The 18222-nt window shown below is 35.1% G+C and overlaps 1 protein-coding gene across 1 annotated transcript; it reads right to left on the reverse strand.

Moving 5' to 3' along the window:
• Positions 1-482: 482 nt before the first annotated feature.
• LOC143373963 (synaptic vesicle 2-related protein) lies at positions 483-15305 on the reverse strand (the record flags this gene model as incomplete). Its single annotated transcript, XM_076821728.1, has 8 exons — positions 483-873; positions 944-1059; positions 1163-1322; positions 1519-1763; positions 1992-2173; positions 11153-11391; positions 11550-11671; positions 15139-15305. Coding segments are annotated over 8 exons (1290 nt in total), but the record flags the coding sequence as incomplete, so codon positions are not given.
• Positions 15306-18222: the final 2917 nt, after the last annotated feature.

The raw sequence follows: 18222 nt of genomic DNA on the forward strand, positions 1-18222 counted from the left end.
ATCATTTTTAGGAGAGAAAGGAATCTGCAGACATGAAATATTTTTCCAATTTTTTTTTTTACAGTTGTGTTTGGTTAATCAAAAGACAACTACCCCGCACCCAGGCCAACTAAAAATTCAAATTTAATTTTTCGCCTATATCATATTATATAATCATTTTTAGGAAAAAAGAACCTGCAGACATGAATATTTTTCTAATTTTTTTACAGTTGTGTTTGGTTAATCCACAAACAATTATCCCGCACCGAGGCCAACTGAAAATTAAAATTTAAATTTTCGCCTATATAGTATGAAAATATAATCATTTTTAGGAGAGAAAGGAACCTGCAGACATGAATATTTTTCCAATTTTTTTTACAGTTGTGTTTGGTTAATCAAAAGACAATTATCCCGCACCCAGGCCAACTGAAAATTCAAATTTAAATTTTCGCCTATACAGTATCGCTCTGCCCTACTATACAATTATACGTTCCATGTATAATTTCAATATTTCTTTTCACCTATAGCATTGTTCTGTCGTGTGTTACTGCCGCTTTAAGCCTTTGGCTATCTATGATAAAACCGGTCTCGGCGTTTTTATATAGGTAATATAGCGAATCTAACTGCTTCATATCTGAATTTATTCTTATACAATCGATAACAACATATGTAGGTATAAGCCACTGATAACATCAAATTCGAAATATAATTCTGGATTTTTGTATGTCTGAATGTGGGTATGATATTCAGGATTGCAACTTCTACATACACAGTTATTTGTAATTTACCAAAATTATTTGAAATTGCAGAAAAAGTAATGGTATAGGTATATAAATTATTCTTGCATCGGTAAACGAGTTAAGTCAGGCATTTGTGATCCTGCAATGGCTGCTCCTGAAACCATGGTATTTTGTGATATAATCAAATCTTGATCATTGTCAGATGAAAAGTCTCGTTTACTCACCCAATGATATTCCAGACATGAAAATGATACTGGAGGAGCAATGTATGGTCCCCAAAAATTTGGTCACAGCGGCTACCAAATGCGGAAGGACGCTTGTCAATCCAATAATCGTACCTCTAAAAATAAACGTGGTAAAATAAATTCGCAATGAACTGATGAACGTGGGACATCTATAGAAAGGAAATAAATTGAAACTTTGTAAAAAGATTTTCAATTGACCTTAAGCCAGTAGAATAATTTTCTAGCAACAGGATCGTGCTCGTTGTACGACTGATTGCGTAAGTTCCTAGTATGACGAATGAAAGAACAATTCGCGTCGCACTGTGAATTCTAAATAATAAAATAAGTAATGCTGCCGCTTCCATTACTCCCGCAACCGCTGGAAATGATATAAAAAGGAACATTACGATAGTAAAATTGTTTTACACCTCTTCAACGATAGCAGTAATGGTTAAAATGGTTTATCGCGACGTGACGCGACTAATATTTACAGCTGGTTGTATCGGTATATGCAAAATACATATTTAATAGTTTTAGGGGAACACTAAAATAGCATGTAAATTTATTACATTTACCTAGAAATGCTTTTCTGCCAATGACATCGATTCCAGCTAGTAACAAAACTTCTCCTAGCATGTAGCCACCGGATAAATACAGAAGAAGCGTGAAACAATCGTTATCTACTTCTTGGCAATCGTGTAACATTCCCAGTGTTATATGTTGCAAATCAATAGTGCATGTAGAACTTTTATTTATTGCTTTATCGAACTTTTCCATTTCCTGAAGTAGTCGAGTAATCCACAATGCTAACCAAATGATTCTAACCACCATGATTATTATTACTTATTAAACTACAACCCCCTTTGATTGTGAACTTACTGCGTGAACTTAATATTAACAAACGTAAAAAATGTATTATAAAAAAAAATAGTGATATAATTTCATAAAAGTTAAATACTTCTTAACATTTTTAATATGCACTTTTCTTTGAAAATAAAAATAAACCATTACATTTTCAGTTACTGAATCTTGGAGAAATCTTTTTTACCCAGGTACTTGTAGAAACCCAATGCAAATTCCCAATTTGGTAGTGCGTCTAAATCGCGGTTCAAATAGCATCCGCAAGCGCGTGTACGTCTTTATACAAAATTTCCGAACTGCTTTAACGAAATTATTTCTATTATCGTCATCCTCGTCGTCTGGCGTAACACAGTTGTCTAAGTTGTTTACCTAAAACAAGAAGATTGTAAGATGTATACCTTTGCAAAAATAGGATACCTAAGTATTTATGTCTTTACGTTGTCATGATGCGAACAAATGTTTTCAAAATGATCTGAATGGCTTTGAAGGGTTAATATGCTAGACGAGAAGATTTTCTTCCAAAGAGATTTTTAAAGTTTTTTAAGAGATCATTGATATATTTTTAAATGAAATATATATATTTTCTCTTGCACGTTTGTAGCTCTTATTAGTATATAGTGAAAAGTACACGTGTGTATGTACTCACATACATATGTATATGCAGAGTACTGCATCTAACTTTACCACCTGAAATATTTCTGTTATATTTAAAATTTCATATAAATATTTCCTACAGAACTTGCATAGTTTTGTGGGGGCCACCGTATAGTAACAATAGTTTTATTCTGTCCAGTGGCGGATTTAATAAAAAAGGCCCAGGTGGCAAACGTTCTGAGGGGCCCATTTTTGGGGGGGAAGTGAGGAAGCAGTTTACTAAAAACGAGCTAAATATAGTAATACAGAAAAAAAATATAGTGTTTGGTTAAAATCATAATAATTCTTTTTAAGATCAGGCCCTAAGGGAGCCTTTTGGGGAAGGGCCCATTTTTTCGGGAAAATGAAGCCGTAGTTTACTAAAAACGGGCCAAGTGTAGTAGTGCGAAAAAAATGTAGTGTTTGGATACCTATACCTAATCATAATTTTTTTTGTCATGGGGCCCTGCGGGGCCTTCTGTGCAGGGGCCTAGGCGGCAACTGCTCATCAGCCGCCTTGTTAAATCCGCTACTGATTCTGTGCGGAGGGGTTAATGAGATACGAAGGTCAACTTTTTTTGTTTAAATGGAGTGCTATATTTTATTTGTCGGTACCTGATAGCCACGTGAAAAACGAATTCAATGACCTACAACAATAAGTCTCTTAAGATCACTGAAGGTCGTATAAACAAAATTTTCTATTTAATTTTCGGTGCCACTGCGAAGTGACGTTCTGGTAAATTTCGACCTTTTAGAATGCTTCACTTGTTTACCAACATGTCTTTGTTTATGTTTGCCACTTGTTACGAGCTAAATTTTAAATTTAAAACAGAAATATTTCAGGTGATAAATTTAGGTGAAACACCCTGTATATTAACACTTTGAATGCTGTTGGCGCGGCGTGTCTTCGCGCCGAGGGATATACACTTGATGTATGACTTTGGCGTTTTTTCACATCGATATTGTTTAGAAAATAATGAAATTATTGTCCAAGAGTTTACAAATATTTGCTTTGAAACCAAACTAAACTCAAATTTTCCTTTGTGTCTCGCCACCTCAAACCTCGACCTTTTGTTTAGCCGGCATACAGCCAAATCTCCAATGAATCATCTACTAATGAAAATTAAAGTCTTATTAGTTTCTCAATATTTTCTATTAGAACTGCGTGAGAATATTATTCGATGGATTGGCTTAACCGTACGTAATGTACAATTGATCTGTAGAATGTAGAAGTTGCTTAATGACTGTCTCAAAATCTTTTAATTTTCATTAGGTACAAGGTATTTGAAATGGTTTGGAGCGATCACAAACATGTCAATAAATTTATTTAAAAAAAAGTCAAACGGCTGTGGCACCTGTACAAAGATTTCCGTTCTGCGTGTATGGTTTTCTATTTAAGTGAGGTAACCCTCATTTAAGCATCGGAAACAAAACTTTATTTCATAGAATATTCATAAGATTTTTCAATAAGTTAATATTTCATTATTTTATTGTAAACACGTTTTTCAATACTTTAAATGGCTGTACATCGGAATGGCCCCAGTGGCCGATCGACACTAGGTTTGCGGGGAGGGGTGGGGAGGGCGTGTGGACCCTAAATCTAAAATTGTTGCTTCGGGAATTTATTAGTTTCCAAGATATTAATAAAAAACTTTTAGTATTTCTATTTACTTATTCCCACAACGCATTCCACTTTCCAAGTTGTTCTGGATATTAGTATTGGTTGGGGCTAGATGAGTGAGGGGGGCGCGTAAAGCATGATAGCGACCGATGTGAGTTTGAAAATTTGAACCAGAAACTTGCGGGTCAGATCCATCCTATTATAGAGGGTGGATACCTATTACTCTATTGATAGTCAATACTCTAGTGGGGGTGATTATACAGGCCAAAATAAGACGAAAATATAAAATACAATTTTTTAATATCACGCTTCGTTTTCGAGAAAATTGGCTTTGAATTTCAGGCGCCCATTTAGGCATCTGAGGGGCACGCGAAGGTAAGGGAAATGCGTCCAATTGTCCGTAGAACAAATTAGGGTGTCAGGATGGATCCCCGTTAGGGCAACGTGTATGTAGGGGAGACCGGGGCTAAAAGTTCCGGGGGTAAATTGTTCCGACGGCTCTATCTTGAAAATAAAAAGAGCGTTGTACTTTAAATTATTTTTTCCGTGTGAGTTGATCACGCCACTCTGTCGCCCATGTTAATAGCGTCCGCGACAACGATTCGTGTGGTTGTAAACAAGAACCTATTAGTCGGGCATCAGATATGTAAATATTTTTCTATCATTATTTTTTGGTCTATTTGAATTATTTAACGTCGATATTATAGATTTATTCGTTCTTATGGATCAGATGACATTTAAGAACATGGTGTAATAGCGTTTATCGTTTGAATATATGTATAAGCAGAATAGTCCTTCAAATTGCTACATGTGTCGATAGGGGCTAGTTGTTACCGTGACTTGGGGCACGTTGTTACCGTAATAACTTGCCCTACCGTAAATGTACAAGGTGAATGTCCCAATTTCTGCTCATTTAAGAGGTAAGTCGTCATAAAGACGGTATAAAAAAAATTGTTTGTGATCAAAATTTGCACAGTAATTGATTAATTCTTTAATAATAAATCAGCCAATTCAAAAACTATTTAAGAAAGATATTTCAAGATGTTTAACTATTAGTAATTTGTAATTAAATATGTAATGCTCTAAATGTCCTTATTTCTGCTCATGAAAAATAGCGATGTATGTATCGCCCCAAACTCGTGCAACACTCGCGTAAATGTTTAAAAAATTTAGAATTTTTTGTTGCAACTACAGTACAAACGTAACGCATATAAAAAGAAAAATACGAAATGTGCAGAAATTGGGACATTCGCCTTAAATTGTTTCTGCTGTGCTTTAAGATGCGAACATATGAATGAAAGGCGGAAAGGGACACGACTTCGATCGAAGTTATGCGTAAAGATAAATAAAAACTGTCGGTAGAGAATTCAATATCTGCCACATGATTCTATCGAGATTTATTAAAATAATATAATGTCGACAAGAGGCCACAGTAGGCTACAAGTACGAATCTCAATAAGTAGGTACCTACATACAGTTGAATATAAGACTGATTAGTAGATTATAGTTTTTATACCAAAGATAATGTTTATGGTTATTATATCGTTTTGTTTCTTTTTTAAAGATAATAAATTTTTGTTGGTCCGAACCTTCATAAATAAACATTATCAATAAAATTCTGTTTTATTTCATTAGAAAATAAAAAAATATGTCATTAAAGGCAACTCTTATATCTTAGTAACAACTTACCCCAATGCGATAACAACTTGCCCCAAATAGGGGTAAGAAGTTCCGCTTCGATCAGCCACAAATAAATTACTTCCTACGAAAAACCTATTACAATAAATCAAATACAAGCTTAAAATCAGAAAATATAATAAATTTAACAAGAAATTAGTCAATAGTGAAGAGAATAACTACATTATTTTCTAGTCATTTTTTATGTTTTATCGAAATCGGAACTTTTAGCCCCGGTCTCCCCTAGTTCAAAAAAATAATTTGTAAAAAAAATTAACAATAATTTTTTATTAATATTTCGGAAACTAATAAATACCCGAAGCTACAATTTTAGATTTAGGGTCCACACCCCCTCTCCACCCCCCTCGTGTCGATCGGCCACTGAGGCCATTCGGAAGTGTATCCCTTTAAATGTACAAAGAAAATGTGCGGACTATGACGAAGTGCATAGTTCAACTTGTATACTGCTGGACATTATATTTTACCGATCGCCCGTACAGCACACTGCGTTGCAGAAATGTCTCAGTTGTCTTGCGGTGCAACATTTGGAATATTGCACGAGATATTCCTGAGACGTTACAAGTAAATTGTTATGTCCGCCCCTCAACATTGCACGAGATATTTCTGCAACATTGTTTCGGAGATTTTACAGCAGTGGTCACGCAACGTTTCGGAGATTTTACAGCAATGATCACGCAACGTTTCGGAGATTTTACATCAATGGTCCTGCAATGTTTCGGGCAGTAGGGCCAAAAATAAAAAATAACGGTATATATGTGTCTGTGAGGGACGCGACGACATGAATGTGTTCAGAATTAGTAGTATAAAGCCCGTGTGTGTATTTTTCTCATAGAAAATTTTTTTTCCCCAGGGGTATTGGAACCCACGATCTGTAGCATCGTAGACGAACACTTTAAAGCCGCAGCTACAACCGCTGATTGATAAGATTGTTACATATTCGAACTTATACTCCTACCTTGCAAAACTTTAAACTCAAATTATTAAAAAACGAAGACTCATTTTGACAAACCCCATTACATCTCCCAATCGGGGAGCCGGATATCTGACAACAAATTCATTTCGACGCTTGATTTTATATTAAATTGATTCATATTCTGTTATGAAATATCCTGCGATTTTATTTTAAGTGAAAAAACATCATCGAAATTGTAGAACAAGAATTTTTTTTTTAGTTTTTAATGCATATTTAATAAAATCGTTTAACATACATACATATATATATATATATATTTGTTTTCTAATTTTTAGTGTTTGTGGATTTACATTTCACTGCTCAGACTTGGTTACAAATATCTTTTACTGCTGTATACAATTTAACAGTTTGCTTAAACCCTATAGTGCTAATTGAGTAATTGTATTAAATACTTATATTACATTGTTCATGTTCACATATATTCCCTTGGAGGTTGTAAGTGAAATGTAAGACCGTATTGTGTAGTCGACATTGCAGGAACGCTCCACGTAGGTTGCAAGTGCAAATATGTAAGACTGTATTCTGTCGTCGACATTGCAGGAACGCTCCACGTAGTTTGCAAGGGCAATGTAAGACCGTACAAGTGACGTATAAAGAATAGTGTCCATAACGATTTTATTATTAATTTGGGACTATTTTTATTATTGTTATTGTACGCTATTATTTATACGTTACGTTTTTATTAAGTAAAATAAATGAAATGGCAATAATAGGGGGACTGGCAGTAATTGGGACATCTAATATTCCACGAGCATTGCACCGCAATATGTGCGCAGTATTCCACGAGTTGGTATTGGCCCGCAATATTCCGCGAGTACGTATTGTACCGTAATATCTCACGAGTATAGCACCGCAATATGTGCACAGTATTCTCCGAGTACTGTACCGCAATATGTGTGCAATATTCCGCGAGTATTGTACCGCAGTGTGTGCGCAATATTCCCGAAACATTGCACAAACGTGACCATTGCAGTATTCCACCGCAATGTTTCCACAATATTGCAGGAAAATTGCAATGCAACTTGCAACATTGGAATATGAAGCAACGGTTCTGCAAAGTTGCTGCAACAAAGTGTGCTGTAGGGGCGGTCACGGGAAAAGTTAAACGACATTCATGTAAAGTAAATAGTTTATCAACTGATAAATAGATGGGATTGTTTTAAATGATCAATTATTCAAATTTAGGAATTAGTACACAAGTGACTCTTCAAAGCGACAAACTTTATCCACAAAAAAATGTGTCGCAATAAATTAGCCCTCGTTATAAGTTTTCTAAAGTTGTATGTAAATTTCGTATATTTAAATTGTTTTCTCTACCTTATTTACTTCTTACATGATGTTTAAAAGGATGTACTGGGTTATCCACTTAACTCTGAACGCGCGCACAGTAACAGATGCCTTGCGGTGTCTTTTTCAGACAATTGCCTCGACATTTGTCCTCAGGCTCAGGAGAAAGGACGCAAAAACCCTGAGCAAGACTTTGGAACATCCAAAATCCAATTTCTTCTTTAGGACAGCGACTGACTACTTGGTCAATTCATCTGTTCTCGCTCGCGCGTTCTGGGGTAAGTGAAAAACCCTGAAGGTATATGCCTTTTCTGTACCCATTTATTTTCAATTAATGTATTTATACTCATATATGTGGCCAAAAATAGTGTCGAGCAGTATAAGAGTCCTACTGCGCTGGGAGGCCACGATTTATTGCTGACTCTGGTCGTGTGAGGCTGTATGTGGTGGGGAGCGTTCCCACCTGAGCGCGCGAGGTACTGAACCGATCAAGTTCAGTTACGTTTCGATTACAGTATTGCCTCGTTGAGAGCTCGGTTTGTTGTACACGTTGTGGACTTTTCGCTATCCCCACCACTTCTGTCTCGCTCTTGTCCGGCGGAGGCGAGAGCGAGATCCATCTTTCAGACGCCTGAAACTCTGTCCTTTGCGTGCGCGATGGTCGCGAGCGCTTACCGTGAGCACGAAAACCGCTTTCGCAAAATCTTGACGTAGGCCCGGCTCAAATTGCGCCCTTTATTATAATACATTTATTTGAGAATATTTATGAATTTACTCTTAAAAATTAGGCAACTGCATAGGGCGTAAGGTTGACAAGGGGCGCAAAATGGTATTTCCATTGTTGGCATTCTTGAAACTAAACTTTTAAATGAAATACTACAAATTGTACTGCAACTGTTTTAAAATACCAATAAAAATTCGGACTAAGGTCATCAATAATCTCAAATAAATGTATTATAATAAAGGGCGCAATTGGACAAGTTCGCCTAGGGCGCGAAAAAGGCTCGTGCCGTGCCTGGCTATCTGACCGTGGCGCGCATGCGTCGAACAGTCACGATTCCATCTGAACGCTCGCGCTCGTCGCGCACGCTCGCCGCACACGCAAAGTGTTCCAACTCGCTCCCCCCTTCGGCCAGAAAGAAGTGAGAAACGATCGCTCGGAATTAGAACTCTGTTCACGATGCGGGCTCATCGCCGGTCCCGACCAGCGAGCCCTCAACGAGGAAATACTGTTTTACTCATTACGGCCGATTTTTATATTACGAGAGATTGCTATTCTTTGTTAAGAAAGAGCGCCGAGAAATGTAATTTTGTTGGTCTAACCGCAGCCGTTCCTTAGTCTCGCTATACATTATGCGATTTTTCTTTATAAATATGGGTCATTCCACGTCAACCGGATCACCTTCAAATTCAAAATCGTGGATTCCATATGCCGGCTATACACCCAAGATCTTGTTCCAAGGGAATGTAAGTTACCCGAAATGATTATGAAATAATTACTCGGGATTTTTGAGGCCACTGATCACGTATCTGAAGCCAGATTTTCAAAATTCAAAATGGCGGATGGAACGTGGCCGACCAAAATTTTTCAAATTTTTCAAATTTCATGTAAATTTGCATGTAAGGGTTCATTGAGTCTCTTTTTACGAATCCGCTGTCAGATTTCCAAAATTCAAAATAGCCACTTTGGTCACAAATCCGCCACTTTGAATTTTGGAAATCTCACAGCGGATTCGTAAAGAGAGACCTAAAGAACCCCTACATGCAAATTTACAAGAAATTTGAATTTTTTCAAATTTTTGGTCCGCCATATTCCATCCGCCACTTTGAATTTTGGAAATCTGACAGGGGAATTACAAAGAGAGGCCCAAAGAACCCCTGCATGCAAATTTACATGAAAATTGAATAATTTTCAAAATTTTGGTCCGCCATGTTCCATCCGCCATTTTGAATTTTGGAAATCTGACAGCGGATTCGTAAAGAGAGAACCAAAGAACCCCTACATGCAAATTTTCATGGAAATTGAAAATTTTTCAAAATTTTGATCGGCAATGTTCCATCCACCATTTTGAATTTTGAAAATCTGGCTTCAGATTCGTAATCAGCGACTCATGTCGATTCGTAATCACTTCATTTTCAAGCCGTTCGAGTCATTTTCGGATTTTTATTAATAGTATTATTAAACTATCTCCCAATTTCGCAGATTATCGCCTCCATATTGGATCCGCCATATTGAATAGAAAAAAAATTGAAAAAAAAGCGGTGAGGGAACTCACGCATGCGCGCGATGGGCGCCGCGACGTCGAACCAATCAACGCCAAGATGGGAAACGATGGGAAAAGAAACGACGCCAGCGCCAAGCCAAATCAACTACCAAGTCAAGTGAGTCCGCAGCCAACCAGCGTCGACAACCGATTCCCCGTCGACGCTGGTTGGCTGCGGACTCACTTGACTTGGTAGTTGATTTGGCTTGGCGCTGGCGTCGTTTCTTTTCCCATCGTTTCCCATCTTGGCGTTGATTGGTTCGATGTCGCGGCGCCCATCGCGCGCATGCGTGAGTTCCCCCACCGCTTTTAGAGGTACGGGCGTACGGTATATCCGCCGTTCACTGGTATGTACAATAATCTCCAAGATACCTACTGTTCGGTGACCTACCAGCTTTATTTCATTTGTTTGCTGTTTCAAAGAAGTGAAAGGCGAATAATAAGAAAGAAACCGTTGATGATTCTGTTAACAGCTGTTACGTGCATGAATTAGTGCCATGCTATAGTGAATAGGAGAAATATACGTAGTGAGGTAGGTGTATACTTGGGACAGATTCGAGTAGTATGTAAAACGATACCCTTTAGAGTACAAGCAACAAAATACCTTCTCAGCACATTAGAAGACTGTATACACAGATTCAAAACTTCTGTTCAACTTGGTGTTCACCAAAACTAAACTGCGCTTGCGATCCTTGGTACTTGTACTCTACCATTTTCACTCTATTTACTATTACTTTCACAACCCCACTGTATTTCTACCATGGATTATACACGGCGAGACTATAAAAACGGAGATCATATCAAACTTAAGTTCCAGTTATCGGGAAAGTGACTTGATAGCCAACATTTTCTATAACATCGGATTGTCGTACTGAGTATGTGTTGGCATGCTTTGAGTTATTAATTGCATACATCTGTTGAAGTACTGCGATGGCTTCTTCCTGACGACGACGGTAAAGTAAATATCTAGGACTTGCTGGTAATAAACCCATTACACAAGCCATGATTAAGTTCGGAATGCCTCCTAATCCTGTAACGACTCGCCACGAATATGGTCGGAATCGTTTATTTTGAAAACGTATAACCGAAGGCAAAAGCAGCCATGACAGTCCTGTTCACAATTAACACAATACATTTAACAAATTTAATTTCTTTAAATTAGGAACTTCATATTTTGTTGCAAATAATCAAGCGATAATCATCATTTAGAATTTGAAATGAACCAACATTGGATATGCATAATTTGTGGTATTTTTGTACTACGTTTACCTAAAGTGGACACAGAACCCATTATTCCCAGCGTATCCAAAATAACCAAACAACGGCCCCTTTGTTTTGTCGGCAAGAACTCGATCAAGTAGACTCTTATGACCACGTTATTGCCAGCTAATCTAAAGGAAATAAACTGATAGTCTGAATCAAGTAATTGTTCTTTCCTAGAAACAAAGATTGCCTTTATACGAAATACGTTGTTCATCGGATATTTAAGATGCTTATATTTTTCTTACAAATGGTTACCGAACATATTTCGTTAAAAATAATTTTGTTTTGCAATATTAACACAATATGTGTTCGTTAAAAACAATCCCAGATAACACACGATATTTTAAAATGTCCAATTTATGTTTGTCTTTTATCTGAACAACTTCCAACCTAAGCTAAAGCTTACAACCTAGCTTGACTGTATTCAGTTTTGATTGATTGAATTCAGGGTCCATTTCACCTATAATTTCATTGGTACACACCTTGTTCAATATATTGTTCAATAGAGTATTTTCATAAACACTGCCTGAAAGAATATAAAATATCCCGAACATTCGGTATGAAAGTCACGACACGTTCGCATGGACTGCTTAGAACACTCTGCCGTTTTCATGCGGTTTCCTCAACGAACATATATGTATATTCTTTCTTAGTCTATATTTTCCTAATTCATATTTTTAGCCTATAGTGTGTATTACAAAAATTAAAAATAATATTACTTTTTTTCCTTTTTTCCTCAGTATTATTATTCACCTTCTATTTTTTAAACATTGGAAACATTTGTAAGTACTTTTTTGTTTTTATTGTTAAATTCAACAATTATTGCCTTTTCGTTAGTTTGTTTAAATTTAAAAAAAAAAGATTAAAAAAATTTATTTAAAAAACCTGTATAAGGTATTTTTCGGAAACGTCCTAAATCTACTAAGCATTGTAAATAATTTTGGTCAGCCAGAATCAGCAAATTGGACCACTGTACGTCGAGCACGACTCGCTGTCGCTCAATGACCGAACCAAGAAACAATGTAACAACATTGTTACCTCGGCCAACAAACATTAAAATGTATATAATGTTCAGTTTTTTTTCTGAATAAGAAGGATTGCAATGGATTGTTGTGATTGTTCTAATAAAAATTAGTTCAAAAAGGAACTCAATAATCCAACTATTTTGAGTATTTTAAATAATAATGCATTCCGTATCGCCAAAGTGTTTACGTATGCGCACATGGTACTTGTAAATGTTATGAAAACTGTAAAGAGAAGATTAATTGTTAACTCATAAATACAAAAGTAAATCAACTCTTTTCTGAGCTACCAATTTTAGCAAAGAGGGACACAGGGGGTACAGGAGTTACAGGACTATTGAACGACTAAAATCGACAGTTTCTTTTGGGTTGGATTGCTTAGATACCAAATAATCATCACACCGACACTTTTCACAGTATTTTATGCACGCTTTTATGAGTAATTTAAAAAAAATATTGTCAGAATGTTGAAAATCAGTGAAGTTATTTAACGCTAAAGAGAGTTGGCGTAACGCGCAGCTGTAGTCCGTGTACATAGTCCCAAGAAAAGCAAAATGCTTTGGGGTGGATAATTTCTACACTAAAAACTACAGTGTTGAACTTTACTGGCGAACTGAAACAAAAATAGTGAAAGTCACACACGAATCAATTTTTCCCCACATTTTTATGGAAAAATCGCCTTTTTTAGTTATAAAATATTTTACAAACATCCAATGTTGATACAGAAGTTTCGCACCTTAGAGAAAGGAATTCTACGCCTCCAGTTAACATTTCAAGTGAAAATATTCATTCGTTCAAAAGTTATGATGTACACGGTGTTCCACAATGTAGTTTCGAGATAAACTGCTCAAAGTTAAGTCTCCAACACCAATACTGCTCTGCAAGGCCATTACTCGACGGTGCACTCGACTTCGTTTAGCGCTATAATTGCCGTAATTATTCGAATTTCCTCGTGAAACATTATTGTAAATGTTCACAAAGGATGACACATTCTCTAATAAAAAAATCGGTTTTTTGAGATTTCAATAATCCTGTAGCCCCCTAAGGTGATATCTACCGAACATGATCATTGCTTTCCATTCCGAGTACAAACGTACAACCACTCCCAAGTTTCCGAATAAAATCTTCCTCTTCTAAAAGTTATAGCACTAATCGTTTCTAATAAAAATCCATTTTTTCTTTACAGTTCTTGTAAAATTTACAAATATTATACGTAAACACTGGTTTGTCGGTTTTTAAAAACCGGATTTAAAAACCGTTTTTTTTTTTATAAATTTGAAAAATACGAAACCCGAATTTAAAATTTTAAAAACCCCGACTTTATATGTATACTAAAATGTTGCTTAGAATGACGACTTTGACAACACATGTGAAGGTCATCGAAATCGGCGAGGGCCCAGTTCATCGGCAAGTTTACCCTAGAATTAATATGTAAAAATGAATTAATTATTTAATTAAAAACGTAAACATTTTGACTTGAAATCGCCTCGAATGCAAGCATATTGTAGTAGGTAACAGTTTACTGTAAAACTAATCTTCAGAAGTTCAAATTTTCGGAAGAAAAATAGTAAATGAAATAAAGATTTATAATTTATATTTTGTACGGATTTTAGTTATTTTAGTTTTTTTTTTGTTTTTTACAGATAGAGTATATTTTATTTTGTTATATTTTTGTAATTCCATAAATATTAAAAAAAAACTGAAAATTTTAAAATAAGCCCATATATATTTTTTTTATTTTAATTATATTTTTTGTGAAAATTCGAAAACCAGTTTACCCAGTTTTTGGGAATGCTAGAATTCCGAACTCGGTTTTTTAAAAGTCAGGTTTTGCATAATGCCTAGTAAACACTGTCAATACAGAATGCATTACATATATCTTTGGCGTATAATCTGGACGATTACATGCATATTAGTAGGGACATTTGGTAGCCAACACTGTTATTTCACGTACGCACCAAGGCGAAGAGATTGTCAGTTAATATGTACAGTGACTCGCATTAATATTCGAACACTTTTTAAAATCGCATAACTTTTTTAGAATTGGTCCAAACGACTTGAGTTTTTTTTTTGAGAAGCTAGAAGGATTAGTTTGCTAAATGACGTATTTGGTCGTTTTGAAAAAAAAAATGTATTTGGTCGGAATAGCGAAAAAAATAGTAAAGGTCGATTTTTAAACTTTTCTTTGTGAGCTTGTAATGAAAATTCAAAAAAACCGTTTGTAGATTGCAGTAAGTTGTATACGTACCTAAAATTTCATCAAAATCGGTTAACGTTGCTCCGAGCTACAAAAGTTTAAAGATCGCAGAATAAGGTCGAAAATCGCTAATTTCGGGAATTTTCGCGATTCTCGACCTTATTCTGTATTAATAAATGCGAGTCACTGTATATTCACGTAAAATGTGCGCTAACATTGTTCGCCACAGTGTGGACCCAGGACAAGATGTCGTGAATGGTTTAGGTAAACATCTTTGAAATGTTTACGAGATGTCTGTATGCTACTTGTGATCGTTGTTGTTACATTACGTATTCAACTATGTAGACGTAGATACAAGCTGCCAAGCAAGACTTACCCTAATCCAAGTATAAATATGCATAAGTTCACCAGGAAAACTGTTTGTGCAAAGGACAGAGAAATTGAAGCGCAAAATACGATGACCATGGTAACAGGAATTGCCACTTTCCGTCCAATTGCGTCGATTATTATTCCAAATAGAAAAGCGCCGATTGCCATTCCTATTCAGCAAAATAAAGTTCTACGTGTTAAATTTTTCTTGATTTTATCTACTTCCCAAAATATCCCTTTTCACATAAATTACGTAGATAGGGACTACCGATAACAAATTTGGAAATAATAGGTTTGTTTTTTAATTTTGTGTCCATAGATGACAAAATATATTATACGGGATAAATTACATAGTAATAAATAAGAGAGGCGAAAACTTTACAAATTAATGATCTCAAAAAATATCTCTGTTGCTTTCGAAAATGAAAGAACGTAGCAATATGTCTCGCTAATAGTCCACCTATCAAACCTCAGTACTAGTCCAGCGCAATCCCCTCCCTATTGTCGAGAATTCTGCGGAACGAAAAAACTACATACGTGTAGTAAACTAATCCTAAAAAAAACTGCTCTATCTGCTCAAAGAAAGTTATTCTGTGGTGTTAAAGGGTGTACGTAAGTATATGGCCGCCACTGTACATGCGAATAGCCAGAGGCCGGTGCTCGAAAGCGATAAGGCAGACATAAATCTGAATCATTCATTAATGAAAAATGATATCTCCAAATTCCTTATCTTTAAAATGAATTATACAAGCTTAATCATTTCCCTCCCGATTGCCTGCGCGGTTTGATTTGTGGAGATTAACTGACACATTGTATAGAGAAAACAGTTGAACTGTGCAGTGTGCAGACTGTTGGACTGATCAGGGTTTCTGCCACTCCTTTCTCAGTGCAGTTTTAAATTATCGAATAAAAAATATGAAAAAAATATACTGAATGTTGCTTTTCTCATTATGGTATATTTTCTTAATTATAGGAGAAACTCGTTTTAGTAACAACAAACAAGTTTCGATATCCATTCTTAAATAATTAAATCAATATTCTTTTTGAAATTTCCACTGTGTAAATCTGACGCCGACTTAAAAATTTTATAGTTATAGATTAAATAAGGGAAAAAACTTATTTTTTACTTTTCAGTGCATTTTTATTTTTTTGAGGTCGGTTTTAATTTTTTTTTTTATTTTGTACTTTTTAGTTAAGTTATATAACTACGTTTATTTAAAAAATATAGGTAGGTCTACAAAAAGAACTGCTCGTAAAAAAAGAACCGTTTGCTAGAAACGGAATTATTATTTTTGGTGTAACTTCAAAACTACTTAACCGATTTCGATAATTCATTCTCCATGACCTAAGTTGATTGAAGCTAAACTAAATACAATAAGTTTCATGAAAATCGGACCAGTAGTTACGGAGAGATTCGTGGACAAACGTAATACATGAGAACCTCTTTCTTTTTTAAGTCAGTTAAAAAATGAAACGACGACTTACTTTATACATATGTAGCATGAAATTGATGAAATAGCAAAAAACAACAAAGTTTATTGAGAGGTGTGGAGGAGTTTTCAAATTGAAAGGTCTGAACCTTTAATTTTTGCTGTCCAATTTTGCGCCAATTTTTTTATGTAACAAAAGAAGTACAGAATTTATCGGTATTCTGACTCATCAAGTTGAAGCTACATAAGAATAAAGTAAAACGCCGTTTCATTTTAATGTTTCAGATTACCTAGAAGGTAAATATCATACATACCAGCGGACGACGAGTTTCGCGTGACGTGGTGCATAACTCCTACATTATTAAAAAAGAAAAAAAAAATGTTGCAACTTCTTCAAGGATGCATAAACACATGGTCTAAATGTCAGATAAATCGAATTGCTAGTTTCTTAACAAAAAATTCCCAAATTTTGTTATGTTTTTAGCCCATCAAATAGGATTTCCCTCTTAAAAGTAGTAGTAATATATAAATAAAATGTCAGATGTAAATAACTTTCGTGAGAAATACTTTCTTAAATTTCACATTCTCAAAGAGGTATAAAAACCAAAAGATAAGAATTTATTTTGTTTGTGTATTAATAATGAATTCCAGAGATACTGTTAAATGTAAATGAAATAATTATTTGAAAGAACGACTTAATTTTTAATATAAATATATGAACATCACATTGAACACTCAACATTTAATAAATGATTTCGCTATATGTTTGTGTACTCTGTTTCATTGATCTTCTAGAGGAAAACAATTTCAGATCATATATCCTATATCGTCGGTGATACTGCAACACCGCGTATGAGCAGTTTGTAAATACCGCGTATCTGCAAAAGTAGCAAAATTGAGATTTCGTGCCCACGGTTGCCAAGCGCTGTTTCGCTTTTTTTAAAAGTCACGCCATGTGAAATAGCCAATAGGAAGCCGCCTTTTTACCAACGGAACCAGCAGTTTCAAGGATACCGTGAATCTGTCTCTCTTAGCAAGTTGGCGGCAAAACCGCGCGTTTACAGAGAAATCAGGTGAAGTGACGGCACGTTTGGTGCGTGAAAGTAACTTTACACAGCAATTAAGCATTTTTATGATGAATTGATGTTACTATTTATTACAAGGCGTGCTAAAACTGACCCAAAAAAGTTCAGTCAAAGAAATCCCTTAAAATGGCTGAAATATTAAGTTTTTTCTTCCTCCTGTAAAATCGGTAAAATGCAGAACCGCGGTATTTACAAACTGCTCATACGCGGTGTTGCAGTATCACCGACGATATGTATTTCCTTAATTAAACAAAGTGTAAAAAAATGTTTTAAATTAATATTATTTCTTTTCGAAGGAATTATAAATATTATATATGCAAAGATTTATATATATATATATATATATATATATATATATATATATATATATATATATATATATATATATATATATATATATATATATATATATATATATATATATATATATATATATTTAATTTTATTTCAAGTAATGAGAAAGTATCTACCCCACCTTTAAAAATGGACTGGCAGCGGTATTACATATGTGTAATACGTAAAGGGTTCCAGTATGTTTTAAGATTTAAGAAAAATATTATCACTATTTGTTGAGGT

This window comes from Andrena cerasifolii, chromosome 10, assembly GCF_050908995.1.
Source record: "Andrena cerasifolii isolate SP2316 chromosome 10, iyAndCera1_principal, whole genome shotgun sequence".
In the NCBI taxonomy this organism is placed as follows: Eukaryota; Metazoa; Arthropoda; class Insecta; order Hymenoptera; family Andrenidae; genus Andrena; species Andrena cerasifolii.